This window comes from Girardinichthys multiradiatus, chromosome 22 (assembly GCF_021462225.1).
Source record: "Girardinichthys multiradiatus isolate DD_20200921_A chromosome 22, DD_fGirMul_XY1, whole genome shotgun sequence".
NCBI classification, from domain to species: Eukaryota; Metazoa; Chordata; class Actinopteri; order Cyprinodontiformes; family Goodeidae; genus Girardinichthys; species Girardinichthys multiradiatus.
Genome location: NC_061814.1, coordinates 19,070,051 through 19,095,243, shown reverse-complemented (window position 1 = coordinate 19,095,243; position 25,193 = coordinate 19,070,051). Strand labels below are relative to the sequence as shown.

Genomic DNA, 25,193 nt, shown 5'->3' with positions numbered 1-25,193 from the left:
GTGGCCTCGAAAGAAGCCCAATGGAAGCAGGGACAGATAGGGTGTTGCAATCAGGAATGGAGTCCCTCCTCTTTACTGGACGGTTTTTGGTCTGTGTGTAAATCTGTCTTAAAGGATTAGGAGAAAGTAATGACTTACCACAACTTTCTTTAATCCAATATTGGGGAATCCTATTATAGAGCAGGTTGGGGGGACTGGGATGAGTGTGTGTTACTTCTAGTTGTGTTTGTGGCTTTTTTCTCACTTATATTATTACTTTAATCAGACTTCTATATTAACTAAATGTGCTGCAAATGTACAAAACGTTCAATCTTTGTTGTGCCATGCTGCTCTCAGAGGGTATTCGAAAGATGTTACCACAGCCTAATCTGGTCTGGTGTTATTTATATAAAAAATACGGGGTGCAGTATGCGGAGAAAACAAAAAAGACAGTTATGGCTCAATATTTTAAAGAATGGCAAAAAGATGCCTGCTTTGGGTATTTCATCATTGCTGACACTACTTCCCCAGTTTGACATGCAGCCAAACTCTCTCCCTGGCTTCCAGCATACAGACATTTCCAAAAAAAAAATTCTCAGTCACTGTCTTCTCCAGTGAGATTCCCAGGCATTTGCTCAAGCAACCTGTCAGCTGACTGTGGCTACTCTCCACGGAGCTCTAAACGCTTCCAGTAACGCTGCTCTGCTTGTGTTTGTTGTGGACGGGGAGGTTCCCCCCTTCTACCCCTCCCTCTGTCACTCTCTCTATCCCGCTAAATCCAATAAGATGAACTTTCTCTGAGCCGCCTGTAGGAGAATTAACTCCTGTGGTCAGATGGCTTTTTGACTTATGACATTTTAGCCCGCAAGTTGACACAAAAGGTCGAAATTTGGATGTATTCGTTTTGTTGCGAAAAGTGGACGGAAGACATGGCGCGCAGCGGCGGCTCTAAACGCGCAATTTTATGTCGAAGCGCAGGAGTTGAATGAAGAGAGAGCGCAACTTTTTCCGCCTGCGCCAGAAGCGCACCGGGTGGACTGCTTCGATAGGTTTTTAGTTTTATCTGGGGATTCTTTGTGTCGTTGTTGCAAAATTTCAGATCAAGAAAAGCCGCAGAAGAAATAATTAGCAGAGCAGAGATCAATGGCTGCGTTGGAAAAAGGTAAGTCGGTGTTAACCATCAAGCAAAAACCGTCGAGCAAAAACACTAATTGGTCTCCAAAAATTAGAAGAATATTGAGATGAACCAATGTAAAACGTCATCTGTGTAGATGCAACGTTTTAATTTAGGGCAGATGTATTTATTTAATATTAAAGGAGAAGAAGTGGAAAAAGAAGTTGACTGCTTGTTTGGTGAAGTCAGACAGAAGGAATATAGAAAAACACAGAAAGTTCAGCAGTCAGTTGCTGAACTTATCAGTAGAGCTTATCAGAGCCTAATACCTAATCGGCAGGTCAAGCCAAGTCAAGTTTATTTATATAGCGTTTTTCAGCATGCCCTACTGAATGTTAACTTTAATTATTTTAAAGGATTTGGGAAACTGATGTGACATTGACAGAAAATGCATTTTGTCTTGGTGTTTTTCAAAATAAAATTGTGCAGAATGCACTAAAATCCCTTCACTCTAACTTATATTTCATATAGTTGTTTTTGTTACACATTTTAAGCTTCATGTTTCTAGAATGGAGGCGGCACTTCAAATAACCCAGTCGCAAACCACAAGGGGACACAATATTAAATCATAAGATGACAATTATTATTAACCATTTGATAATAATCTTTATTATAAAAACAGCTAATAAATAATAACATAAAAAATATCAGCAACCAAGCCAGAAGAGCCCCAAGCGGGCCCCACACAGCCAGGAGCAGATGTCGCCCTGCTCCTCACTAAAAGTTTACTAAGATTTTTTAATCAAACTCCTTGTCACCATTTGCATCAACTATGCCATCCATGGAAGCATTCACCGTGTTTTAATGGTCACTGAAGCAGAAATTTGGCTCAAACATATAAGGTTGAACTGTTTGAAAGATTACAAGGTTGCAGATATACAACCAAGTTAAAATAATAAAAATGAATTAACATCCATCCATTTCCTTGTTCCGTAGAGGGTCGCGGGGGGAGCTGGTGCCTATCTCCAGCAGCGCAACACAGAGACACTCAGGACAAACAACCATATTCCACACACACCTATTCACACCCAAGGGCAATTGAGAGAGACCAATTAACTTAACGGTCATGTTTTTGGACTTTGGGAGGAAGCCAGAGTACCCAGAGAGAACCCACGCATTCAACATGCAAACTCCATGTAGTGCTACCAACTGCGTGACTATGCAACCCCATAATGACATAACATCATCTTATTAATGACTAACTGGTTAAAAACAAATAAAATACACAAATACACATTTGAATAAAACATTCTAATGCCACTTGAATGTTTTATCATCTAAGTTGTCAAAAGTTGCTGATCCTCGGTAGTATTTGGCAGCTGATCAACTTGTTTCTTGAGCCTCTTGTGATATCACCAAGGCCGGCTTAATGCACGGGCTTACCTAGGCTGAAGCCCAGGGGCCTACAAGGTTTAGGGGGCTATCATTTCAGGTGAAAAAAAAAAATTATAGTTTTATAATGTGTCAGGTTTTCTGTCAATCATTTTATATGCCCATTGTGGCTGCTAATTGATCCAAATTACAAATGACCCACGTCACCATATGAGCGCTAACGCCCATGAGTTTACCAATCAGACTATGCACTAATGATTATGGGGTGTGTCCGTCTATGATTAAGTTTACTTAGAAAATATCAGGAAAGAAATTCGAGAGCGGTGCTCTGAAAAGAAAAATGTTTCATGAGAAGGTGTTGGTTGAAAAAGTTAATACCAAAACATACCAAAGCTGACGGAATTCTGCAAATCGGCTAATACAGAAGTAGGAAGTCTTTTAGGGGGTGAGGGGCCTAAAAAACCTCTTAGGCGCAGGGCCTATCAGCAGATTAAGGTGACGCTTTTTCTGCTGGTGTATATATTTGGGTCAGTGATATCACTGATCCAAATATATACACCAGCAGAAATTTTTTATTTTTTATTTTGTAAAACCAATCAAGTGTGTTTTTATTGTTAATGTGTATTTGTTAGTGAAAGAACATACCACTGGATAGCATCTTTAAAAATGGACTATAAAACGCACAAATCGGACTGTCCTGCAGATCAATAGATACAACCTGAACTTGGACCTTTATAAGTTTAGCCTTCATTTGACTGTAGCCTACACACTGCTTGTTCAGTCAGGTTTTCCGTCACAGTGTGTTTTCATAAAGAAAACAAGATGTAACTAGAAACCTGCAAGCAGCTTTGAAGGCCCTCGCACCCCTCAGCGCAACTCGGGCTGTTGAGCGACCACGGGAGCCTGGCATCTCCTCATACACGCCACCGACGATGACACTGCTTCACTTCAACACGTCGTCACTAAGTAGTACTGTGAGCAACATGTCATATGATCTTCGGTCATGCAGAGTTTCGGTCTGGCAAAAAGCATTCAAAATTTTGAGTAAATCGGACCTTCCAGAAGGACGCTGCAGTCGCTTGTTTGTTTGTGGGTGGGGCAAAAACGACATCATCAATTGACTGTGTCAAAATGTCAATCATTAACTCATGATCATGTATACTACATTTTAAGTGGATCCGATGATGTATGAGGGAGATATAGCCCTTGAAGTGTCCTAGGGGGCGCTATTGATCCAATTTTACATGTAATCCAATAGAGCTATTTAGGGGCTGACAAAGATCAACCATATTCAGTTTGGAGTGAATCGGACCCTGCATGTGTAATTTAGAGGCAAACGTATCGCCATGGCGTCACATCAGATTTCGCCACGCCACCACGGTCACAGCCTCCAGCCAAACCTGTCAGTACTGGAGATGAAGTTAGACCATCGTGTTATCTGTCATTGGAGACAGTTTAATGTTGATTAGTTGAAGGAGATCAAATATGGTCCACACTAAGTGAAACATGACACTTCCTGTTCTGAGGGGGCGGGGCTTCGATGATGTCAGCATCTGATCAGTGAATATTGTTCAGGGCCAGAGGTAGATCAATCCCAGAAGGTTTAATTTGTCTGTGACTTTCCTTGTAGGAGCTATATCAATTTAGTGTTTTATGGCGAGAAGTCATATTTTGTGGCGTGGCCACGCCCACACGCTTTCATGTATCAAAAAGGTTTTGATAACTTTTGATCCCCAATGCCTTAAGAGTATACTGATTGATTTTGAAATCTCTAAGTCAAAAGCTGTAGGAGGAGTTCGCTCAGATATGCGGGCTAAAAACGCCCAAAAGAGGGTCAAAATGGCAACTTCAATCCAAAATGGCCGACTTCCTGTGGGGTTTAGACCAATGCTCCAAGAGACATTTTTGTAGGTCCAGAGAAGATACATAAGTGTACCAAATTTCAGATTCCTTGGTCAAAGCATGGCTTGGGGCTGTTTTTTTAAAATTGTCTAGGGGGCGCTGTGGACGAATTAGGCCACGCCCACCAAATATGTCATCAGATCTCTGTTGGGGACTGGACAAGGATCAATCACATTGAATTTGGTGCAGATCAGATGATCTATGTGGAAATTAGAGCCAAACGTATGGCCATGGCGTGACATCTGACTTCGCCGCGCCACCACGGCCATGCCCTTTTCTAAAAAGTTACTGTGCTTGAAACGAAGTTAGACCCACTAGTTGTCTGTCTTCTGACACACTTTGAAGTTGATTGGGTCAAGAGGGTCAGAGAGGCACCTTTCCAAGTGAAAAAAGTGACTTCCGGTTTTCAGGGGGCGTGGCTTTGATGATGTCAGAATATGACCCCATAGGATCATCGGGAACCCAAAGGTCCTCCTTCATGCCAACTTTGGTTTGATTTGTCGTTTCTTTGGGAAAGTTATTGCATCTTTTCACTTTGAGCGCGAACGGCAAGTTCGTGGCCCGGCCACGCCCCCTAAACATAGCCGAAAACTCAAAATTTTGATAACTTTTAATCCCCCATGCCTTAACTGCATATTGACCAAATATGAAGCCGATAGGTCAAAATCCCTACGAGGAGTTCGTTAAAGTTCGAGGTGAGTAAAAGTAAAAAATGGGAAAAAATCGGCCTTTGACCCAAAATGGCCGACTTCCTGTGAATGTTAGTGCATACCCCCAAGAGACTTTTTTTCTTGGTTTGAGGAGTTCTAGCATTGTGCCAAATTTCAGATCTGTACGACTTAAGGTTTGGCCTATCTCACGTTTGGGGGTGTGGCTAAGTGGTTTGGCCACGCCCACTGACGCCGACATTAAAGATCAAAAATTTCACGCGGGGGACAATTTTGGGTAAAATTTGGTGAGTTTTGGGAAATGTCCCCATATTGCCCCGCCAAAAGTCCCCGGAATAATAATAAGAATTCGAGCGATTACAATAGGCCCTTGCAGTTTTCCTGCTCGGGCCTAATAATGACCTACTTTTTCAAAAAAGAATAGTTGTTTTTTTCCTGTTATTTGGGCGTTCGTGTTAGGTTTTATTTTGAAAATAGACTCCGGAAGTGCTCTCATGCCGCTCCCTCTGCCTTGACGCCGGTTTGTGGCGTCTGCTCGGAGTGCGGCAGTGCTGAGGGCAGGAGGGGGAGGGGCTGCGGTGAAGGAGCACAGTGTTGCAGGCAGGACAGAGACGGACATGAGGGAGAAGGGGAAGCACTACAGCCGCTCCGGCGGCTTCGTCGATCGGCGTGTCATCGTCCACCGGTCCGCTGATCTAGGTGCGGTGTGCTGGTGAACTTTCCGCTGCGTATTATTTTTATGGCTTCGCTGTCTTCTGTGTGTGAGTGCTGTGATGGGAGCTGCGTTTGATTTTTTACAGGATAGCAGCAGTTTTACCGCAAAGTTGCTTTACTGCTGCCTCTGATGGTATTTTGTGTCAAATCATCTTTCTAACCTCTGAAAGAGCCGCAGTAATTAGTGATTTAGTCTCTTGTGCCACAGTCTGTTAAACAGATTAAAATTAAAGTAGCTGCAGGCTGTATATCTGCAGTGATGTTTGGGTCCAACATCAGAGTGCTGCTGATAATTGCCCCTGGGCCTCAATAAGTACTCTAATCAAATAAAGAGACTGATGCTGGCTATTCTGGTTTGGTTTCCTTTGCTGAGGTGCTGCATCACCCCATTTATCTGCTTGTGAAGTTAACAGCAGGATGTTGTGATTTCATCCCCCCTCCAGGTGAGGATGCGATGACCGGTGACACGGACAAATACCTGCGGCCTCAGGACCTCAAAGAGCTGGGGGATGACTCCCTCCCCCAGGAGGGCTACATGGGCTTCAGCATAGGGGCCCGCTCAGCCAGGTAGGCACCTGTCATTTAAATTTAGCTCATACATCTCACGAGATCATTGGGAGTTTATATATGTTGTGGTCACATTCATTTTAGATGTATTACTACTGCATAGGCCTTTACTGTGCAATGCTGAAGCATACAATAAGTTATTTAGTTTTCTGGAGCACATGCAGTTATTTGATCACAAACAAACACAGAATATTCGAAATCACCACAAAAACAAGTCTGGATAGTTGCCATCTCATGATTCAACCTGACAAAATGATTCAGCGATTTGTGTGACCTCATTCAAACCCAGGCCAGTACTACAAAACAGCCCGAAGTGTAACACAGTATAGATATGAGCTGTATCACTGAGCGACACAACTGCATGAGTGCACTTTTAAAGAGAAGACAAAAGGTTGTTGTGGAAAACTGGCAGGCTACAGGGAAAACACATCAGAGGCTATTGTTTCTATAGTGACAGATGGCAGATGTACTGTAATGGCTGGATTGATAAAAATAAAAACTGTGAGGTGAACTGTGACAGGAAGCTGCTAACATCAGCAAGGCACAGCAAACAAGGGAAAACCAGAACTAGATGGAAAGATTCCATGTAAACCAGTTTGTTTTAGAAGATTACGCTGGAAAAGTTTCAAGAGAGTCACTATTTCCCATTGCTGTATAAATATAAAAAGAATGCTGAACAGTGATAGGATTTACGTTAATTTTATTTATATACTTTTTGCCACATTTGGTATTAATATTAGAGATGCATTGATCAGAGATTTGGAGCCAATTTCTCATCTTCGATTTTTGCAAAGCTTTGACCAACTGATACCAATTTTAGCTGATTGTAGCATCTCTTTCGGAAATATAATTAACCACATTCAAAATATTTATTTCTAGCTTCCCTGCCTGGAGAAGACAATAATTATTTAGAAACAAAAGGGAAAATCACAGCTTTTCTGAAAGACAAAAGTTACCCCTTTATTTTTGCTATTATCTTAAAATAAAGATAAATTAATTACGGAATTGACATTTTAAACTGTGTTTAGCATCCAGTAATAGCAATTAGCATGATTAGCATGGCTAGTATTAATTATCTGTAGACATTCCCAAGACCATTGCTTCGTCGGAAACATCCCAAAATTAAAAGTGTATTGGAAATCCTTAGAACTCCCGGTACAAACTGAAGGGAATGATAGTGATCCAGGAATAACCGCCGGGGGCCGCACAATGTCCAGTAGATTCTGGAATTGACATCAAACCCAAATCAACCATGTTCCAGCTCCAGGTTGAAGACTGCTAGGCTATTGTTACTATTAATACAAGCTGATGACATATTTCTAGACATTTTGGATTTTCAAACACCCTGGCTACATGTTCACTAAGGAGATTATATAAAACTGTATTTGAAAGATTTGACTAGACAGAAATCTTAAAATTTGCAAATAAACAATTTTAACTATGGCAATTGGTAACTTTTAAATCTAAGGCAGCCTTATTGGATTTTGAGGTCAGGGTTAGTAAGAAAGCTCAGATTTTTCCACTTAGAAATCTGACTTCTGTTTATTTTTCCAACTTGGAAAACTTAAGAAACCTGGAAATTCAAGTTTTGTAGTAAAATATAATGCATAACTAAATTGCATTCTTCAGCCTTTAACATTACAAGCAGATAAGCACATTCTTGACTTGACTGTTTTAGAAAATCTCATTATGGTCGTACCTAGTAAAGTTTTAATGTAGATAATAATATAGAACCTTAACTCTAACATTTCCGAAAAGCTGCCAACATTTTGAAATCCAGCATCTTCAATGACAGATGGAGGTTGAAAGCTCAAAAGGATAAAAACAGAGCAACTCTACAGTAATATCTTCAGCCTTCATGTAACCTGCAAACGGCTCTAAATCACGTTGCCTCTTTACCAATTCAACCAAACTGTCCCCATGACTAACTGTTTGACCTGTGGCAGACAGCTTATTTTTCTACCTGAAAAACTCAGGTGCTAATCAACTAAAACTGCTAATGTACAAAACAGAGAAAAAAAGAAAAAAATCAGAGCCCCAGCTTCCACCTCTAGCAGCCTGAGCGAAGGGCCAACGTGCCTCTCACTTTATTTTTGAACACGTTAGTGATACTAAACATAGCCAACTTTGGGTTCCTTCACTCAGGAACAACTGACACTGTGAAGAGTGATGTTGTTGCAGCCTGTTAGTGCTTGATGTTGTACTTTCACTGTTTAGAAAGGATAGGATTTTGGAGTTTTTGACTAGTCCATTCACTAGAACATTTTTTGGTGTCCTTCTGTTTGAGGGTTCATAGCTTTAAATTGTCCCTGCAAAAAAAAAAAAAAAAAAAATATTACTGCAAAAAATGGTGATCATGTAAAATCCCTCCAAAATGTTTTTCTTCTACTCTAATACTGCATGTACTGTATCTGCCAACTATTCAAATGTCTCTTTACAGTTAGATGTCTGTTGTGAAATGTTTTAATGAATGTATTGATCTGTGTTGACGTATGATGCTAAACAAGGTATTTGCTTTCCCTTACCTTTCTGTTTATACATCGACATTGCATGGTTTTGCTGGGCTGCATACACACAAACACACACTCATCTAAACCTAGAAAAATGTGCTTAGCGCAGTGCAACCATACAAAAGCACAGCATCAGTATCCTATGTTTAAAGAAAAGTCATATCATGCCTAAATGTTTTCAAAATGCTTTGCTTTTCACTCTTCTATTTTGTTCTTCTCCTTGTTTCCTTGTTCCTCATTCTAGCCCTAGAATCAGGTAAGAAAAGGGTAGTAGTAGTAGTAGTAGTAGTAGTAGTAGTTGTCGTAGGAAGCATAAGTTGTGAATCGTCTCTCCCTTGTCATTCCTGTATTAAAACCTTCATCAAAAACCACAAGTCATCCTATTGCACCTTGGTGTCAACGTGTTGCTGTTTCTCTGTTAACAATAGCTGATGTGATCTATTATTGTTGTTATTTGTTCAGATCATTACTCCATTTAAGCTAGTTAGCATTCATCATGTGTGGAGTTTGATTTTTAAAATGAATATTTTTTTGGGTTACTATTGTGGAAAAAAGACAATGGAAGCTGTAGTGTTTTCTGTGTTTGTTTATTTTAGAGATGCAGCAACCTGAGAATTTGTGGCAGATACTCAGCTTTGTAATGCACTGACATGCTGATATGATTTTAGCTTATTTGTATTTCACTTCAAGTGTTATAAACAAAAAACTTTCAAAATATAGATTTTTGTGGTTTCTGGGAATGTTGGAAATGTTACTGTCTTTAATGAATGCTTATTGTAATATAAAAATAAGATTTTTCTCAAAAACAGGACCAGGTCACAGGGTTGTCTCTTTTTGCATCAGTGAAATATATTAACACGCTAATACCCAGAGATTTCTTTACAAAAAAAGAATAAAACTAACTAAAAAAACTACTGCCTCTTATGACAGAGTATTAGGGCAATTGAAAGTAAAAGAAAAAATATCGTATGGCCACAGAGGAGTAAATTTTCCACCAAAAAGATTAATTTCACATATTTATGAGAAAGAAGTTGGATATTCACTGATGTCAAAAAGTAAGAAACGAATAATTTACCATGATTTAAGGCATACATTTATGATAACGAAACAAAAAAATTATCTAACATTGTGAAGTAAGAAATTTGCATGAAAGAAGTTCAACATTTGCAAAGAAAAATACCAGAAGTCCACTAAGATTGAAATGGTAAATCTGAGATGTGCATCTGGCTGTTTTCCAAAGTGTGGGTGGTACTTGTGGGCTCTTCCTGTAACAGAACGACATCTCCCGGGTGCAGACTCGCCCTGAACACCCCGAACAGGATCTGGAATACACACCTGAGACAGTGGCGAAGAAGCTGCAGCATGGCTGCATCGAGTCTGCGCCCAAGAGATGTCTTTTGGACAGGAAAATAGCCCGGATTTACCAATTACACTGAAAAATATCCAGATGCGCATCTCCTAAGTTTACCACTTAACTTAAACCTTAGAGGACTTCTGGCACTTTTTGTCCCAAATGTCTGACTTTATAATCTCAGTAAACTACTGATTTTGTTATATATATATATATATAAAAAAAAAAAAAATATATATATATATATATATATATATATATAAATAAATATATATATATATATAAAATTAAGAAGTTTTTTTTTCTTGAAAATTTCTTACTTTACAATTTCAGAAAATATCTAAGTTATAATATTGTAAATTTATGTCTTTAGGCATGGAAAATTAACATTTTCTTCTTGCCAATTCATGGCTTTTCGACATCAGAGAATATCCCTTGGAAATACGTGAGATTAATCTAGAAATTTCTGAGTTTTTTGGTGGAAGTGTACTTCTCTGTGGCCACATTATTTTTTTTCTTTAATCTACAATCGCCCTAATATACTGTCATAGCTCATTGTGCTGCAAAACCGATTCTAGCTTAGATTTTTGCAAACCTCAAAATATAGGGCATCATATAACAAAGTAGATGTTTCTTTGTCTACAATGTCAGTTGTGTCCAACTTAATACTTGAGAGAAAAAAAACTCAGATTTACTGATGTTTTAGGTTATTAAATCATCGATTAATTTATCTTAAGCAGCCATTTTATTGATTATAATAGCAAAGGCGACATATTTTTCACTAATATTTCAAAACAAAGACAACATGATTAAGTGATATTTTAAACCATGTTTCAAAAATACTTTATTAATCCCAAAAGGAAATTAAATGTAAATATTTGGCATTTTACATCCATGATATGCAAGGTTAATGTGATTAGCATTGCTAATCATGCTGTCAACTTAAGTCTCTGTGTTCTTTTGCTCTAAATAGAGTAGACCTTTTCCTTAACGAAGATTTCTCAAAAATGAAAATATTTCTAAATCAAACTTGAGAGATAGAACGGGACTCTTCAAGAAGCTAAAATAGTGTAACTTTGCTTTATAAGATCTGCTTCCTGTAATTGGCTCATATCTCCCTCCTTGTTCAAGTTTAGTAGCAGTCTCAAAGAACAGCCCACAAGGTTCTGCAAGAAGCAGAAGCAGAGCTTTTTTTAGAAGCAGAACAGCTTTTGTTCTTCCTCTGCTTCATTTTTAAACACCTTAATGATACTGAAAATGTGGACAAATTTCACACCAAATAGTATTTTTGTTTGCACAACTTGTTTGCTTTTAGTTATGGTGGATTCCTTGACAAAAATAATATTTTTCTGACGTATCACCAATCAGCAATTATCAAGCTGAAAATCGCCCGATTCCGGTCACCAGTGTAATTTCCGGTGCATCTCTATTTTATTTTATTTTTTTAGTTTTGGTTGTGTGGATTAACCTCTTATAACCTTTCTTTGGAGTTATTCCGAGTGTAACTTCCAGGGATCAAAATGTCAGTACTTCTACCCTGCCCCACCTACCATCTTGTCAACATGTCAGTAATCAAACTCCCAGGTTTATTCAAGATACAGTGATTGTTTGCAGAGATGGAAAGTTTGCATGTTCTCCAATTGACATGTGTGCAAATTTGGCACTTACATGGATGCACAATGACTCAACAGTTGTCTGTGTGTCCACACCCACTCCCACAGCTGCTGGAAACCCCCAGAACACTAATATATTCACACGCAGATGTTGAAGAGAATAGAGGAACTGCAGTGCAGAGTGTTCGTAGTCACCATTAAAATAAATTGATAAGTGTGCCAAGAGGAAGTAAGGCAGCAGAAAAGGATGTGGATAGACGGAAGAAGCTAGATTGAGAAAAAGTAGACAGTTTTTCTGAAAATGTTCGGTGTAGTGCCTCCTAACTGTGCAGAATAAAGAAGCGCTGTTATGCAGAAATAGATAGTTGACAGCCCATAAAATGAGAAAAAAACAAAGATAAGTTGGTGGAGAAGGATGTACAGAATGAGAAAGAGGAGGAAGCTGTGAAGAACAAACAAGGTCCCAGTTTGAACAGAAGAGGGGGGCGTGGGAGATACCATGCCAGCGGATCCATTCAGTCTGTACAGAGTTGCTTGGTTACTTCGACAGTGTAGGCAGGCTCTGCTGAATAAAGGCCTTCTCTCTCAGCTGAATAGTGTGCCCACTTAAACCTGCTGAGGTCTGCAAACGTCGTACCCCCCTGTCGTCACCCCCCCCCCCCCCCACCCCCTTTTTTTTTTTTTTACACTCACGTACACGGCACCTCAATACACACATACAGTGTACAGTCACAGAAAACACAGCACTGAGACGTCAGCTTTATCTGTGGGTGTTTAATTATTTTCAATGACACCTACTGAGCATTAACCTGAAAAAATACAATCTTCCTAGTGACTTGCGAAAGTATTCATACCCCTTTTTACTTTTTGTCAGGTCAAAACCACAAACGTTAATGTATTTGTTTGGGATTCTATGTCATGGACAAACAAAAAGTAGCATATAGTTGTGAAGTCTAAGGAAAATAATACAGGGTTTTTATTTTTTTTAAATAAAACTCTGAATGGCCTGGCATGCATTGTATTCAAACCCTTTACTCTGTAACCCCTAAACAAATCCAGATCCTATTCAGCAAATAGATCTCAGTATTAATCCAGCTGTGAATGAATCAGATGTTTTTTAGTGAGCATTAGTGGAGCATCATGGAGACCAGGGAACACAGCAGACAGGTCAGAGATAAAATTGTGAAGTTCAGGTTGTAAAATATTTCAAGCTTTACATATCTTGCAGAGCTGTGCGCAGTCCAAAATCCAAACATTAAAAGAGTATAGGACAGATGCAAACCTACCAAGACAAGACCATGCATCGAAATAGACATTCAGAAGCATCCCACAGAGCCACAGTTCAGGTGGAAGACTCTATTGACAGGACAACTATTAGGCGTGTCCTCCACAAATCTGGCTGATTGTGGACATGTGGCAAGAAAAAAGCCATTGTTAAAAAAGCCATAAAAAGTCCCAATTTGGGTTTGCCACAAGCCATGAGTCAGATGAGACCAAAGCTGAACTCTTTGGCCTACATTGAAAAGATGTGAAGCAGAAAACAAACACCAGATCACCCTGAAAATACCATCCGTGCCACAAAACATGCTCGTGGCAGCATGATGCTGTGGGGATGCTATTCTTCAGCAGGGACAGGAAAGCTGGTCATAGTAAATGAGAAGATGGATGGAGTTAAATAAAGGACAATCCTGAGAGGAAACCCTTTAGAGTCTTTGAGGGATGGGATGGAGTTTCACCTTCTACCAAGACAATGACCAATTCTGGAAGAAAGTGCTTTAGAGACTGCAAAAGATTTGAAAGTGGGTGGGGCTCAACTTCAAGCAGGATGATGACCTTATACTTACAGCAGGAACTACAATGGAATGGCTTAGATAGAAGCATTTGCAGGTGTTAGAATGGCCCAGTCCAAACCCAGACTTCAATCTAATTGCGAGTCTGTGGCACAATGCGAAACAATGTTGTTTACAGATGCACTCCATGTATTCTTTTTCTTCCTCTTCACAAGTATACACTACTTTGTGTCAGTGTACTGCATAAAATCCTAGTAAAATACTTTGAACTTTGTGGTTGTACTGTAACAAGGGACATGAATACTTTTGCAAGATACTGTTTGACATTGAAATGATAAGACTTTAAATTACACTTTAAACTGTGCCATCACATAGACATTTTGTTTTCCAAACTCATCAAGTCTATGTGGCAAAAGAGCAAGAGATTAAAAAAAAGCTTAAAGGAATCCACAGTACTGCATTGATGCTGCAGAAATAGCCACACATCACTGCACGCAGCAATAAAACATACTGCAGCAAGGTTGAGGGAAAAACATACTTCATTTTTCTGAAACAGGCCAAGGCGGGCCCATGTTGTAATGAAGCTAACACAGTCACTGACCTCAAAGCAGATTTTACAGCTGAGATCTTGTTTCTTTTGCCATCTGCACAACTGTGAAAACATCTCACTGTCGCCTGACAACCGGGTGCAGAAATATAAGATCCACTAATCTCTAACATTTCATCGTTTAGACATGCCTAGTTTAGTTATATCCGTGCTCATGATGCACACCCACCACACCTTACTTGAGAAATGTTTTCAGCTCTTTTTCTTCCCTGTCTGCTCTGGCCACTTTTCCTCTTTATCTTTTAAGGCAAGCAAACTGACCTCACTCTCATTTCCATCTCTGAACAACCTGCTACAGTATCTCTTCCTCCTTTAACTACTGGCCCTTCTGCCTCTTTCCATTTTCCTCTTGACAACTGGACTCTTCTTTCGTCCAGCAACTAAATTCTGGTTCCCTGGAGGTTGCATATTGTAATGGAGTTCTTGCTTTTTGTTTTGTGCCCTGTTTCCCTTCCCGTCACTTGTTGTTGCTCGTGGCGCTGGGTTGCATGGTAACATGTAGCCTCCGCTCATTCAGTTCGGATAGGTCCAACACACTCAACCGGAGCTCCTTTGCCAGAGACAGTATGATGATTGAGGAGATTCTGGCCCCCACAAAAGACACGGTAAGATAAAAGTTTTCTTCCACCCTGTGGTCAATTATTTCATTTGTTAGTATCTTTCTCTTTCTTTAAAATTTTAATATTTGTTGTTTAAGAATTACTGGTGAACATCTGACTATCTGCACAATTTGGAGTTTTCTTTTTCTCCTTCAATGATCCAGTCACAAGACAAGTCGGGAAGGTTAAAGCAGGATAGCTTTTCTTTTCCTTCAAGGGCAGATGTTGCTTTAGCCATAGTGGTATGAGTAAGCGTATATCACCCCTGACAAAGAGTTTATTTCAACCTAAAGACATTAAGAGGCCCAGAAAACTGATTTAAACACGATTTGTGCTTACTTCTAATCAGGAGTTTCTTATATTATTTATTATGCTGTTTAAAGATAGGTTTGTTTTAGGCACTTCAATAATGCATTCTATGATCTAATACAACAAGTTGCAGTCAGATCTAGCGTGATTAAATATTTCAGGACATATAAATGTGTGAGTTTCTTTAGTCAGAAATCCTTTATTTAAATAAACATTAATTAATTTCAATGGACTACACATTATCCGAAATGCAAACAATAAACTGTTGTTTTTAACCTCCCCCCTAAGCTTCAGAGTGTCTGTAAAGACATTTCCTACCTGGTCGACCCACTTAATAAGGTATTCGGCATGACAGATGGCGGGCTTATTCAGTAGCTTTTCTTCGGTTTTGACTCAGCTTCATCGTGGCTTCTCTTCCATTTCTCTTCAGTGTATTTAGTTAGTTGTGAGTTCATACCATTGCATTATGTTAGCACCTTTTCCCATCTTCCTGTCAATGGGCATCATTTCATGAAAGCACATGAATTTGTTTTATAATGTTTGATCAAAGCTGACTTCATGTCTTTTTTTTTTTCATAAAAATTTACAGGTTACTTTTGTCCAAATTTACTGTATGTTACTGCATTTTATTTGTTATGTCTTTATGTGCAAAAAAAAGTTGTGAGTGATCTTTAAATGTCCCATTCAGGTACAGACCATTTTGGCCCATTCAGTCATACTTCTCTAGTTTTTGTTCTTTGTGTACCCAACTTTTTTAATGATAAAAAGGAGCCTTTTGCCATGGGATACCTGCTTTGACAACCAATGGGAAGAATTTTCTATTATTTTACTAAACAAAATACAGGTGGACTCTGATTACAAATTAGGTGACTAGATCTTTCTATAGGGTTTGGGTGTCCAAAGTGTAGATTGATCTCTCAACCTTAGTTCGGGAATGGTAAAATTTTGGCCTCCAGCACAGGCAAATGGACACTTTCTTTTATTTTTTTAGGGCAAGATCTTTACTGACAAATTTAAATCTTTGTAAATGGAAAATGTTAAGAACAACACACAGTATAAGGGTTTTATTAACAACGGATTTTGCTTTCATCTTCATTTCACAGTAATTAGGAGGAAAAACTTCCCCAAACTACTGTATTAAACTTTATTAAAAAGCTGAATACAGTAAGCATTTCCAAAGAAAGAATGATCCATATCCCGTTCTTCCGTTGTTCTTGGTGAGAATAGACCAAAATAGGAAACTATTTTGAAATTGTCTTTCTTCTAATAAGGTACCAAACCCTTTTTATATTTTGAATCTAAAATGATTTACAGATCCCTTTTTGTCAAAAAGGTATCTCCCAAATGTTTTAAATTTCACTTTTTTTGCCTCCATGTGAAAAACTTTGGAAACCATGGTTTTAGGGGCATCAGAGAAAAGGGGGCAGGACAAAGTGCATGCCATACTTTTTAGATTTCTTTTTTGTAAACTATGCTAAAAACCATGTATAATTTTTCTTTCACCTCACACTGTGTTTGGAGCAGACATGAGTGTGCTCCAAACACATAAAAAAAACTAGCTGTAACATGAAAATAGAAGGTAAAACAATTAAAATAATTAAAAGAAATTAAATAAAAAAAGTCTTTCATTCTAAATATGGTGTAAACTGCGGGCTTTAAGCTTTCTTCTGTGCAACATGATCATTCATAAAAAACATATTCCCATTGTGATGGGTGATGAAATAGACATTTTAGCAAACTTAATAGAAGGTTTAGATATGTATATGCAGCATTTTTCAAACGTTATGAACTTTTATATATTAAAATATAGCTGGCTTCACAATGCAATTTTATCAGCTCAAACAGTAGTTTGCATAATTCTTTATTCTTTCTGTATAAAATATTAGGTTTTCCTTGCAAGCATTTAGACTTTGTTGAAATCTTTTAAAGTGGATCTTTAGACACCTTCTTGTTAACCTTTAATTAGAAATTTGCTCAGGGAATTTTACTGAGGCACAGAAGATATATCAGTAAAAGAGGTCTGGCGCACAGCATGGATACTCTGGCATGCCATTGTCTATCCATAATACATCCGAATCCTTTACTAATAAGATATAAACTGATTTGGTTAAATACATGGGTGCTTTAAATTGAAGTAGACTGGGACAAAATAGCAACTGGTGGGTATGAAATGGGTTTCTAATTGGCAAAGGGCTCGTATTGACCTTGAGTTGTTCCAAACAATGCATGAAACAAGAATCCTGAAAATGGAGTGAAGTGGAATTAATTTCTCTTTTTGTTTCTGTGCTTTATTTCCACTTTGCTCAACCATTTCCCCACTGTCTGATCATTCTCATCTTTATTTTCTTTTCTTTTATCCCTGTTTTCCTTCTTCATCCTCCTCTCCTCTGTTTTATCTCTCATTCCTTTCCTCCACACCCAGCACCTCGCTGTGACCGAGGACTACAGTTCGGACTGTATGCGACGCTACAGCTGGACCCCAGACACCATGGACCACAGTCACAACACGGTGTCAAGCCCAATTCACTCTGGGTAAGAGCACCTGTGCTACCTCATCCTATCTGCAGACATCTGCACACACTTATAAAGAAGTATTCTGCAAACGTATCCACAAAACTACCCCAAAAACTCAAATTCAGCAAAGCCTGACGCACGGATACAGACAGATGGGTTGCTAGAGGCTTCTGCATTGCTGCTACAGTACACATTACATTGTTACGGCTACTTAAAAACACACTTCATCTGCTGAAGCCCTTATGTAATACCACACATCTAGACACAGTCCAGAAGCAGGTCCTTACTCGCCGATGTTGTGCTATTTTAATCATTAGTCAAATAAAATTACAGGCTCTACATGAGCTCATACTTTATTAGCCTAATGTGTTTCATTTGGATACACAGATGAAATGCTGCTTTCATGTCCTGCGCACACTTTGAATATATGACATCATAAAGTGCTGGGGCCTGCTTTAAACAAACTGCACTGTGTTTGCACAGAGATTAGCTGGTGTTATTTAGGGATGAAATACGGGGATGTGTCATGTAACGTTGCTTCTATTTTTGTCTTGTGAGTTTGTACGTGTGGATGTTACTTTATTCATTGTCATTTTATCCACAGTGTGTGTAATTTATGTGGTTCCTGTCTTTTCCTCACTTTTAGTTTTTAGCCATCTTTCATCCTCAGCACCCATTATAGATCCAAACTGAACTTGTGAGACTTTAATACTAAAACTAGGTTATGGGGGGTGTTTGCCTCCTGCATTGTTCCCATGGGTTTACTCTGCAGCTTCTCGTCCCCGCTCGCTCAGTATGACTCCAGGTGACGACTGAGTTCGCTGCTCACAGCCATGATGTCGCAGTGATGTCACTCATTCCTCCATCTCTCACCTCATCATTGTTTCTTTTTTCCCCCCTCTCTGTCCAGTCTGTGCCTGTCTCATCTGTGTGGTCTGGTTTTCCTTTTGCAATGCCTAGGTACTAGAAGTATGTTGGGAGTCTATGCTTTATGTGCCGTCACCCGCTCACTGTGCACAACAGAAAAACGAAATGAAGAAAAGACTTTCAGGGGTTCTGCTACATTGCATACAACTTCAACCTTTTCAGATTTAGGCATGTTAAAACCTCAAAGCACAGTATTTCATTTCATTATTTTGTAATAGATCAGCACAGAGTAGCACTAATCTTTAAGTTATAAGGAAAAGGATAAATGGTTTATATGGCGAATCAAGACATTATAATAACCACCTTTTTCTGTTAAAACATCTACAAGCTTTGCACAGCTGAGAAGAATTTTTGCCAATGTTTCTTTGCAAAATGGCGCCTTCTCAGTCAGATTGGATGGAGAGCATCTGTGGCAGATTTTTAAGAATCTCCACAGCATTATGCTGCCACCACCAAGTTCCACCATGGGGATGCCACACATAGGATTTTGCATTTATACCAAAATGTTTCATTTTGGTCTTATAATGAGAGTAAATTACACATAGATAGACTCAATTTAGGGTTTTTAGGGGTATCAGAAATTGGACTGAATAAAAAATGTGTTACACTTTTAAAATTTTTATTTGTAAAATATTTTGTGCTTTTTCTACCACTTCCCAATTATGTGCTGCTTTGTGCTAATCTATCACATGCAAACTCAATGACATACACTGAGGTTTGTGGATGAAATGTGAATATGTGAAAAAGTTTAAGGGGTGTAAATACTTTTTAAAGACACTGTATAACAAAGTATAGTTAAAGTTACACTTAAAAGAACTTCCTCCTTTCTCAAATTCTGATTATAGGGTGCCACAATAAGCTCATAATTCCACTAATAGGATGCATTAAATAGGATTTTTGTTACCCGATCTTGGTGAAAGGTGATTATAGTTGAATGTCTGATCACTGATTACTGCTTTTGAGGGACTGAATCTTTGACATCCATCTCATCCTCAGCCTTAGAGTTGGAAAATAAACTTTCTGTCACGTCATTAACACCCTGTTTCATACGATGTTTGATGTTCTAAAAAAAGATGGCTGATGTGAGAACTGTCAAGTTTCAGAGCTCAAAGTATCTTTTTTCTCTCTGTCTCTCTTTTAGTTATTTTCTGCCTTTCCCTTACTTTATTTGGGTGTCCGGTGATCACCGCATGGGACCGTTCTCCTCACCGTGTCTCCGTGTCCGTCCTTTTTTCGAGCATTTCGTCTGTTTTTTGAATCAGTCCTCATTCTTCTTGCAGGTTCTTGGTCAGTTTCATGGTGGATGCCCGTGGCGGTTCCATGAGAGGAAGCCGCCACAATGGGATGCGCATCATCATTCCTCCCAGAAAGTGCACAGCACCTACACGCATCACCTGTCGCTTGGCTAAAAAGCACAAACTGGCCTTCCCTCCGCCTATGGTGGAGGGAGAGGGTCTGGTCAGTCGGTTGGTGGAGGTCGGACCTGCTGGCGCCCAGTTCCTTGGGTAGGCTATTACAATGGCAGCATTTATTTCCCCTTCATAATACAATGATTCATTAGCCTATTTGGGAATGCTTGAGCAGCCCTGTAATGTTCTGTTTCCTCTCTTAGTCCTGTGATTGTGGAGATTCCTCATTTTGGTTCAATGCGAGGGAAAGAAAGGGAGCTGATTGTGTTGAGGAGTGATAACGGTGACACTTGGAAGGAGCACCAGTTTGACACCAGGCCAGAAGATCTCACTGAACTGCTTGCTGGAATGGATGAAGGTAAAGACGATCTTTTACAAAATCTAAAGGTAAACAGAGTCAGACTGTAAAAAACTGGATCATGTAGCCCATATGTTACTTACTGAATTTAAAACAGATTTTTCTGTCCAGTAGCATTTTAAAGTTATTGCTATCAGAGCTCATAAATAAGCACGGTACCGGTTGTTAGCCTGTAAGTATGTCACACCCCCAGCGAAGTGTGCAGCCAGTTTTTAAAATCCCAGCCTATTTACATGTGCATTGCTTGCAAAGAGAAACCGTTATGTCTACTGCAGAGCCTTTTCTGTCTGTCTCATGTGACCTACTCAGCTTTCCGTTGCGTGGACATCTGTGTGAGGACCACAATGCAGAGCACAGCAGAAACCCTTGTCATTGAATGTTGTGATGTTGAAGGCAAAGCGTTAGTTTTATAGAATAACTTTTTCTATAAGTTTGATTTAAGTGGAACTGCCATGAAATATATTGCAAGACAAATTATCAACAAGTCATATCAAAAGAGAAAGTAAAAAGTGCTACGCTAGCATTAGCGTCACTATGTTGGAGCAACATATTAAGTAAAATATCTGTCACTGTCAAGAAAATTGAATGCTGTAGCATTCAGAATGTCATTGGTTAGTTAAAGTATGACACAATCACAATATTAATGTTGACCGTGTAATATCGATTAAATGTAGTGTGTTATTTTACTGCACTTTAAAGCTACTGAGTTTTCAAACATATACGTGACTGTTGTTTTAATTTAGTATGGAACTGCGACACGGTATCAGCACATTTATTCTGTCAGTCAGTCAGTCATTTTCTACCACTTATTCCATAGTGGGTCGCAGGGGAGCTGGTGCCTATCTCCAGCAGTCTATGGGCGAGAGGCAGGGTACACCCAGGACAGATTGCCAGTCCATCGCAGGGCCACATTTATTCTATTAAATCAAATTAACCAAATCCTGATCGTGACATCCCTTGTTTGTTTTTATAAAATTGCTTTTTAGCTGCCACAGCAACCAGCTTGATCACAAGTTATCAGACATTTAATTTCTGTATTACTCACAAAAAAATTGTAAATTAAAATTATCAGTCAAAAAACTCTAGAATGTGCCAATTTAAAAAAAACTCACTTCTCTATGGGTGTGAATGTAAATACATTGTATTATGCTCTAATGCAGTAGTACTGCACATGGAAATGCATTTGTTTAGTCAAATCTACCATTTAATAATTAGCACTAATGAGACAGCTGTTTATTGTCACCTAAAATAGCATGTAATAAAATAATATTTTTCTGAAACAGAGATGGACAGTCTTGAGGAGTTGGAGAAGAAGCGCATCTGCCGCATCATTACCAGGGATTTTCCCCAGTATTTTGCTGTGGTGTCCAGGATCAAGCAGGAGTCCAATCACATGGGTCCTGATGGAGGCATCCTGTCCTGCAGCACTGTGAACATGGTCCGGGCCTCGTTCCCGCAGGGGGCTTTAACCAAGAGGATCCGTGTTGGCCTGCAGGTACACAAAGACTCCTTTGTCTATCCTAAATGTAGGGTTTGGAGATACTGTCCACTTACTTATTTATACTTAAGCTATTTTTGTCAAATATTGAATTTTGCTTAACTACCCTGCTCCCTTTAATTCGATTTGAGCATTCTGAAAAATTCTGTGCTTAATGCTGCACCCCTAGAATTAAGTCATCATGTTGGTTTCTATGTTTCCGTGTAGGCTCAGCCGGTGCCAGATGAGTTAGTTAGGGCGGTCCTCGGAAACAGAGCCACCTTCAGCCCCATCGTCACCGTCGAGCCCAGAAGGAGAAAGTTTCACAAGCCAATTACCATGACGATCCCGGTCCCTCCTAGATCAGCAGAAGGCCATCCCAGCGGCCAGCGAGGCGAATCTGCGCCATGCCTGCGTTTGCTCTGCAGCATCACAGGCAAGTTAGCATGTAGATAATTAGAGCATAAAGGTTTTCCATCTGCTACTTGAACTATTTACGAGCAAAAAGACTGGGTTTTCTGGAAAGCAAATGACCTCATCTATTTGCCATGTTTTACACAGGAGGGACGTCTCCTGCACAGTGGGAGGACATAACAGGAACCACGCCGTTGTCCTTTGTAACCGATTGTGTCTCCTTTACCACAAATGTATCGGCCAGGTAAGATACAAACCCCAAGATTTTGTACTTAGTCTAAAATAAACATTTGTCTTAAATATGTATGTATGTATGTAAAATACTAGTTGTAACTTATATTCATTTTTATTCAACTGAAGTTTCCAGTCAAGAATCAATGGTATCAGTAATTTAAGATTATATGAGATTTTTTTTTAAATCTAAATGTCTATGAACTTAACAATTGCTAATATGATGCTTGGAGAACTACTGATTTAACCTTGAATTTCATAAATAATAAAAAAGCCAACTTGTTGATTATGGCAGTTTGTTTTTAAGATTGCTCGGTTACACTTGGATCGAAGGTGGTGAAAAAAACCCGTTTACAATACGTGTGAAAAAAGTGCACTTGGGCCCTACAAGGAAAAGAAAATAACCATTCACTTTATTAGATGTTATACTTTTTAAGCTAAATGTGTGATCTTGAATCATTTTGCTCCAAGTTCCCATGTGAGCAGACAATAATAAATAAAAAAAACTCTCAATATAATAAAATAAAATAATTTTAAAAATATGAATGGACAACATTTTTGCTTTACTTTTTTTCTGACCCTCTCTCCTCAAATAAGAAGCAAAGTTTCCATCAAAATGTAAAATGTCCACTAATGGGAGGACGTCTGCTTGTTTATTATTACGTCTTCTTCTTTATGACCCTTCAGGGAGGGCTAATGTTAACTACAGTTTCTTTAGGCATTCTGCAGAACTGATCTCAGTATTGTCGTTTTTTGGTCACACAATGCAAAGTCATAAACCCTCATCCTAGATCAATTTGAATCATGTGGTAAATGTGCAGCCTGGTATTAACTCTCAACTTCATCATTCTGCAATTAGTTTGCTACACAGTTGTCACGTGTCTGTGGGCTTCTCTAGAAAATCAGCTCCACCTCATGAAGGCTGCTTTAACTAAAAACCTGCAGCAACAGGAAATGTTAATTCTTCTCCTCTCTACTCACCTCGGATCTATTCTTCCCTCCTCAGGTTCTGGCTCGCAGACTGTCACCAGATTCCTGAGACGGTAAGTTTAGCGTCTCAGTTATACCGGGAGCTGATCTGCGTGCCGTACCTGGCCAAGTTTGTGGTGTTTGCTAAGATGAATGACACTGTGGAGGCCCGGCTGCGCTGCTTCTGCATGACGGACGACAAGGTGGACAAGACTCTAGAGCAGCAGGAGAACTTTGAAGAAGTGGCACGCAGCAAAGACATTGAGGTGAAGTTATGCTCTTGTAGACATGCAAACATTGTTATTCCAAAGGAAAACTTCATGCTGCTTCATGCAACTTGATGTCAATTTTTTCTAACTTAAATATATGTAATTTTTTTACATTTCAGGTTCTGGAGGGAAAGCCCATCTATGTGGATTGTTATGGCAACCTTTCACCTCTCACCAAAAGCAGCCAGCAGTTGATTTTTAACTTCTACTCTTTCAAGGAAAACAGACTTCCTTTCAATGTGAAGGTATAAATTGTATCTTATCACTTATCCTTTGTGTGCCTTAATTGTTTTGGAATGATAGCTGAAATTCATTACAATAGAAGTATTTCCCTGCAACATATGATGATGTGCACTGATAAAACAAATCTGTTCGAATTTAACAAATTAAATTGGTGGAACAACTTGCAAACATTTTATTTGAGTAGATTGTAATCTGTTTTTTTTTAAAGTGGAAAAAATATACGTTGAACAACTAAAATACACATAAATAAATTTGTTAAATTCCAGATGGCTTTTAAAATGTATTTACTGAACTAAATGAGGCCAATTCTAACTAGTTATCATGGTCTTTTTGCTGATCCAGTATATCTAGTTATATATATATATATATATATATATATATATATATATATATATATATAGTTATGTTTTAGCTCTAACACAGAAACCTTTCCAAGCACAAGTCCTATGGCTGTTCTTAACCAGATTAGCCTTACTGTTCCCCACCAACATATTCAGTTAAATTATAATCGAAATGCTTAGACAGGGTTTGTTACAAAAATAAAACAGCTAATCTTGTTTAGTGGTGGTGAACTTAACCACCACCAAACCTTTCATTTACTAATCAAATCAAAATAATTATAATGGCTAATGTTTAATGCTCTCCAGAATTCATCTTTATAGTGCATAAAGTAATTGAGTCTCTCCTCCATCTAAAAAAGAAAATATAAATACATAAATAAAATAACCTTTTCATTGATAACAACAGCTAAGATGTGCCGTTAATCTAGAACTGCAGTTAAGAAGGATAGCTTGCTAGCATGTTTGACTTTAGCGTAGGGTCGTTGCAAAACTAGTTAAAGCTGGATACAAACTTGTTAAATCTATTCTAACAAGGTTGCATGTAAATGTTCCCTCTGATAATATCAGCTAAGATTTGTATTTCCAGTGGCCTTCACTGGGAAAAATTATAATAGTTAACATTACATCTTCAGTTGAATTATAATCGTTATTAAAAATTACATTTACAAATTAACTTTATTCGATTTAAATACAAATAATTTTAGTGGCTAATGTATACCTTCCAGAATTTCTTTTTAAAGTGTGTCGAATCGGGTGAGAGCAGTTCTTTCTCTTTTTTTCCCGTTCTCTACAGGTTAGAGATGTAGGCCAGGAGCCATGTGGCCGCCTCTCCTTCCTAAGAGAGCCCAAAACCACTAAAGGCCTTCCGCAGACTTCCATATGCAATTTGAATATCACACTGCCAACCCACAAGAAGGTAGGATTGC

At 38.8% G+C, this 25,193-nt stretch overlaps 1 protein-coding gene across 1 annotated transcript in view; it reads left to right on the top strand.

The window, feature by feature from the left end:
* LOC124859636 (ankyrin-3-like) overlaps positions 1–25,193 on the top strand; it is a 115,617-nt gene that overhangs the window by 61,177 nt on the left and 29,247 nt on the right. Inside the window, exons 24-35 of the mRNA XM_047352527.1 lie at positions 5,605–5,754; positions 6,102–6,336; positions 14,710–14,812; positions 17,538–17,647; positions 19,837–20,061; positions 20,169–20,323; positions 21,607–21,818; positions 22,029–22,236; positions 22,362–22,458; positions 23,452–23,680; positions 23,803–23,928; positions 25,061–25,183. Of these exons, the coding sequence (XP_047208483.1) occupies positions 5,605–5,754; positions 6,102–6,336; positions 14,710–14,812; positions 17,538–17,647; positions 19,837–20,061; positions 20,169–20,323; positions 21,607–21,818; positions 22,029–22,236; positions 22,362–22,458; positions 23,452–23,680; positions 23,803–23,928; positions 25,061–25,183 (1,973 nt within the window). The remainder of the gene's footprint in view (positions 1–5,604; positions 5,755–6,101; positions 6,337–14,709; positions 14,813–17,537; positions 17,648–19,836; positions 20,062–20,168; positions 20,324–21,606; positions 21,819–22,028; positions 22,237–22,361; positions 22,459–23,451; positions 23,681–23,802; positions 23,929–25,060; positions 25,184–25,193) is intronic.